General features: G+C 41.7%; 1 protein-coding gene across 4 annotated transcripts in view; it reads left to right on the plus strand.

The window, feature by feature from the left end:
- dmgdh (dimethylglycine dehydrogenase) overlaps nt 1-5,454 on the plus strand; it is a 169,396-nt gene extending 163,942 nt beyond the window's left edge. For all 4 annotated transcript variants that reach the window (XM_085982273.1, XM_085982283.1, XM_085982300.1 and 1 more), the window contains exons 14-16: nt 1,132-1,191; nt 1,823-1,957; nt 3,150-5,454. In XM_085982273.1, the coding sequence (XP_085838399.1) occupies nt 1,132-1,191; nt 1,823-1,957; nt 3,150-3,365 (411 nt within the window). In that variant the 3' untranslated portion in view covers nt 3,366-5,454. The remainder of the gene's footprint in view (nt 1-1,131; nt 1,192-1,822; nt 1,958-3,149) is intronic.
- Nucleotides 5,455-6,000: the final 546 nt, after the last annotated feature.

Below are 6,000 nucleotides of genomic sequence, written 5' to 3' on the forward strand. Positions count from 1 at the left end.
GGTAATATATTAGCATGGATAGAGAATTGGCTAACTAACAGCAAGCAGAGAGTCGGGATAAATGGGTCATTTTCTGGTTGGCAAATGGTAACTAGTGGGGTGCCACAGGGATCGGTGCTGGTGCCCCAACTATTTACAATCTACATTAATGACTTGGATGAAGGAATCGAGTGTAATGTAGTCAAGTTTGCGGATGATACAAAGATGGGTGGGAAAGCAATTTAAGCAGAGGACTCAAAGAATCTGCAATGGGATATAGACAGGCTAGGTGAGTGGGCAAACATTTGGCAGATGGAGTATAATGTGGGAAAGTGCGAGGTTATCCACTTTGGCAGGAAAAATAAAAAAGCAAACAATTACAAAATGCTACAGTTCAGAGGGAACTGGGGGTCCTTGTGCATGAAACACAAAAAGTTAGCATGCAGGTACAGCAAGTAATCAAAAAGGCAAATGGAATGTTGGCCTTTATTTCAAGGGGTTTGGAGTATAAAAGTAGGGAAGTCCTGCTACAACTGTACAAGGTATTGGTGAGACCACACCTGGAGTACTGCGTACAGTTTTGGTCTCCTTATTTAAGGAAGGATATACTTGCATTGGAGGTGGTTCAGAGAAGATTCACTAGGTTAATTCCAGAGATGAGGGGGTTGACTTATGAAGAAAGGTTGAGCAGGCTGGGCCTATACTCATTGGAATTTAGAAGAATGAGAGGTGATCTTATCGAAACATATAAGATACTGAGGGGGCTCGACAGGGTAGATGCAGAGAGGACGTTTCCCCTCATGGGGAAATCTAGAACTCGGGGGCACAGTCTCAGAATAAAGGGTCGCCCTTTTAGAACTGAGAGGAGGAGGAATTTCTTCTCTGAGGGTCGTAAATTTGTGGAATTCTCTGCCCCAGAGAGCCGTGGAGGCTGGGTCATTAAATACATTTAAAGTGGAGATAGACAGATTTTTGCACAATAAGGGAGTGAAGGGTTATGGGGAGCGGGCAGGGAAGTGGCTTTGAGCCCTGGATCAGCCATGATCTTATTGAATGGCGGAGCAGGCTCAAGGGGCCAAGTGGCCTATTCCTGCTCCTATTTCTTATGTTCTTATGTTTAGAAGTACTTATGGATGTATTTTTGTCCTCCAGATGAACTGTGACACAAACGCCTTCGAAGCTGGATTGGACTACTTCATCAAGTTAAGCAAGGTGAGGGTGATTAGTGAATAGCCAACATTTCCACCAATTGCGTGAACGTATTGATTAAAATCATTCCTCCTTAGCCCCCTTTCTCATACCACTTCCCTTCTATTCACTGGGTTATTTCACTCCCTTCCAAACAAGTCATTTTGCAGTGCCACTCTTCCATTTAATTGAGTCATCTCACCCAAGTTACCACTGACCCTCTTGTACTTATCATCTCCTGTGCATTTTCCCAGTCTACTTATCTTCCCTGCTATTTTTGCTTTGTCAAAGGCTAAACACATCTCTTCAAGATCTGAACCAAATGCTCCCATTGATCAGCAGAGGTCTGTTTCAACAGCGACATTTCAGCTTTATCTTTCGCCCTTATAGATAAGCATTTCTGTTGTAACATAAAGCAACAACACATTTCTACAAAGTCATGTTTAATATGAATTGCACATTTTTAAATAAAGGGAACTGTGAAAGGACATTTTAAACATGCTGGGAGTTGTTCGCTTTGCCTTGTAACAGCTGAACATAGAAATGGTTTTCTCTACACGTGTGGGTTGTATCTTGACAAAGGGAAAGATATTCAGGATTTCATGCAGTATAGCTTATACATAGCAGAGGTGTGTAATTTATTTGTTTCACTCAGCCAACAGAGTTCATAGGAAAACAGGCTTTGATAAACATCAAGAAAGAGGGGATTCAGCGTAAACTAGTGTACCTCACCATGCAAACTGACAACGTGGATCCTGAAGGAAATGAAACCATTTGGTACGAAGACAAGGTAAGTCTAAAGAGAATTAATTGCCATTAACAAAGAACCACTGACAGCTTTGAACTCTTTACACTTGAGATCAGAAGTGTCCAAACTGCATCCACTTGCCAAATGTGCCCATAAGCCCTGCCTGACTGACTCAGGAAGCTATTTTAGTTACCACTGAGGTCTAACGACCAAGTGATCCCCTTTGTAAGTGGAGGATTGTCTCCTGGTCTGTAAACCTTTCTTGAGTGTTTTCTTTGCTCAACAATTACAATACAGGAAACTCTCGATTTACCGGCACCCAAACAACAGGAAATCTCGGTTAACCGGCAAAATTCAGGAGTAGGTTCAGTTAAGTTTTTCTTCATATTAGTGGCCGTTTCTTGATTCTTGGCTGTGTAATCGGGGGTTCCTGCACTTGTTGCTAAGCAACAGGGATGCTTGGTCTGTGGTCGGGCTTCTTGCAGCTGTTGCTAAGCAACAGGGAAGCTTGGATTTGTTGCTGTGTACGAGCTCTCGTACCTTTTAACTATAACTCTTTGTAATCCGGACTTTTTGATAAACTGGCACCACGCCGGTCCCGTCTGTGTCGGATAAAAAAAGAGTTTCCTGTACATGAGATGTATCCTCCTGCTACTAAGTATCTAGAGCAACCCCTGCTCTGCTGGCTCCTGAAGAGAGAAGATTTAGTGGTTGTGGACATGGTTTAGTGGTGGTGCATAATGTGATCCATTGTAGGGAGACAATTAGAAAAAGGTTTAGAGCAACAGCGACAAATAAAATATAAGCAAAATACTGCAGATGCTAGAAATCTGAAATAAAAACAGTAAATGCTGGAAATACTCAGCAGGTCAGGCAGCATGTGTGGAGAGAGGAACAGAGTTAACGTTTCAATTCATCGACCTTTCGTCAGAACTGGCAAAGGTTAGAGATGTACCAGGACCCATCCACCATTGGCGGCCGTGCCTTCAGCTGCCAAGGACCTAAGCTCTGGAATTCCCTCACTAAAGCTCTCCGCCTCTCTACTTCTCTTTCCTCCTTTAAGACGCTCCTTAAAACCTACCTCTTTGGCCAAGCTTCTGGTCATCTGCCCTAATTTCTCCTTATGTGGCTCGGTGTCAAATTTTATTTGATAACACTCCTGTGAAGCCCCTTGGGGCGGTTTACTATGTTAAAGGCAAGTTGTTGTTATAAAGCAGTATTCTTGTGTATTAAGGTTGTCGGTAACACCACGTCTGGAGCCTACAGTTACAACACACAACAGAGTGTGGCCTTTGCATATGTGCCTGTGGAACTCAGCAAAGTAGGACAGCACCTGGAGGTGGAACTGCTGAATAAAAAATACAATGCAGTAATCATCCAAGAACCACTGATACTGACAGAGCCAACTAGGGCTCGAATGAAGAGGAAAAGTGAGAGCTCAAAAGTTTGATGGACAGTATTGTTTAAAAAGATACCAACAAAGCAACCCTACATACTGAACTGAAGAAGGATATGTCAGCACTGTAGGTACCATTGAAATATGCCATTTAAATGTAAAAAATAAGTACAGGGCTGCAATATTAAAAGTGATTCTAATTGTAGACATTTCTGCAGCACCATCTTCACACGTGTGGCAATCTGATTAACAAGGAGATCTGTCCTTCAAATGCTTTCCACCAATAAATGTGCTGGGTCAGATTTCATTGGGGTAGGAACCATTTGTATTGAGCCATGTTTCAGCTGGGACCAAGCTTCCTGTTACTCAGGGATCCCACATGCAGGCCTCAGCAAAAGGGCCTGACTGCAGAAAACATTAAACACAGTCACTGCTGTCCTACAGCGGGAGTGTTGATCTTTCCCATATTAAGCAGAGTGGACAAGTCTGCCTCAATATTAACAAAACACCCTACAGCCCTGGTCTTATCTTTTGTCTTAAAATGGGCAGATTACACATTGCAATCACTGTAATTAATGTGAAAAGAATAAAAGAAATCTGGCTAATTGCAAAAACTTGCTGTGATTTAAAGATCAAAAGAGTTTATTAATACTAATTAACTGGTTAACTTGAATAATTTTTATTCTGAATGTGTGAATCGCTTGCTGTGAGATGTGAAATTCCTTCACCCAAGTGGGACTAATGCAATGCAAAGGCAGTTATTTTATAAAGTTGCCTATCACCTGTTCCACCTGCACCATTACCATTCATTAACTGAATTGTTCAACTAATGCTAGATGATTAGGAATCCATTTTAGCTTCAATACACCAGGGAAGATGGTTTTAGCTTCAATGCAACAGGGAAGAAAGTTTTATTCAAGGCAGGATGGGATTTTTATATTTAAAAAGAAGCTGAAGTCATTAATTCAATGATGAAAAAGAAAACCCCAATTATGCTGCAACAATCACCCATGCCCAGTGAAAGGAATAAACATGAGATCTTGAATTCGAGTTCATACTGATTGGTGCTGGGATGTACAGTATCACAATTCTGGGGATGGCTCAGATACCTATAGCGAAAGCTTTCACTTCTGTAACCATGAGTTCAGGTTCCTCCAAGTGCTGCTGAAGTGATTTAATAAAATAGCAGAAACTTTTCTAATTGAAATAATTTGTTTCAAACTCCAAGGTCTTCCAAGGGCAAACATTCACAGCACCAACATGATCAGGAGCTGTTCCGAACAAGTAGGGAAATGATCAGTGAACATCGAGTAATATTCTAGGATTCTGTGGTCTAATGCTGCGTTTCAAAACGAAAGCCCTGATTTTAAGTTGGGGCAGGAATTGGGCGGGGCCTATTAGAAATAGGAGGGGCCCAAGGATAGATATACCAGATGGAAGCCCACTCCCTGTGCATCCTCCTTTGTTTCAGCACGAATGGCAATATTGAACCGAAAGGAATTTCTGCCTAAATAATTGCAAGTGTTGCACTAAATCCATCCTGCCATGAACCAAACCAAAAGTAGCGCACAAAATATCCTAAAATAACAATTTGTGTTAGTTCAGAAGGGCAGAATCCCTGGAGTAACTGAATGAAAACAAATAGCCTGACACCCTCCTTTAGGCCACATGCTGCCACTTGGTTAGTCTGAGCTGCACTGAGCAAGGAGGCACTGAGTGGACCCTTGGGAAGCACCTCACAGCTCCTGGTGACTAGACAAAGGGCACAATAGCAGAGTGGCCTAGGCGTAGCCTACCTGCTTACCTTCTCAGCAGCAGAGACTTGAAGGTCAGGGGGCTTGAAGAATGACAGGAACAACTTGTAGATATTCTGGTCTATATGGCTTTAGGGCTACACCAGGTGGATTACTCACCAGACAATTGGTGAGGGCCATGATAGTAATTTTTTTTTTTAACCGATTAGAAGGACTAACACAGGAAATGATGGTGAGAACAAATTTTTATTCTTGAGTCAATGTGAACTAATTTGTATCGAATAGAAGTTTAATTGCTTAATCTGTAGCATTGTGTACAATTTAATCAAATAATTTTTAATATAAATTGTATTAATGCTATGCAAATAAAATGGATTTATTGGAAGCCATTGGGGGATTATCTGTTTCTTTTAAATAAATAGGATTCCGATTATGTTACATTTATACATGTCTTTTATTTCCAGAACTAGTATACAAATAGAATACTGTTTACAGGAGAGGTACCTGTAGTTGGATAAGCTGAATAATGTACCCTTGTCCCTCTTTTTTTCTTGGATAGTTGATCTGGTGCATCTCCTGACCTAACTTGTCCCAGTTTCCCTCAAACAGTTGGTTTGATTGACAGATCAGTAAGTTATTTTCTCTCTGACTTAAGTTCTTTCCCACTCACACCTGCATTCCTCAGCTGAGCTGGCTGGCGGCCTATAACTAGAGGAGGTACAGAAGAGCAGTACAGGATGTTGTATCTCCTTATTTGCATACAACCTGTGTTAATAACATAAGTGTGGAGCAACAAAAGGACGTTCAGCCCACTAGGCTTGTTCCTCCCAGAGACCAGGCACTATTTCGCTCTCGCTTGGGACTACAAGCTCGTTTCTGTGTTCCTAGCAGGGAATCCACACTCAAAGGGAACAAGTATTAGAGATAGGGCTACA

Source organism: Somniosus microcephalus, chromosome 1 (assembly GCF_052327205.1).
Source record: "Somniosus microcephalus isolate GS21.2 chromosome 1, FLI_Smic_1.0, whole genome shotgun sequence".
Taxonomy (NCBI): Eukaryota; Metazoa; Chordata; class Chondrichthyes; order Squaliformes; family Somniosidae; genus Somniosus; species Somniosus microcephalus.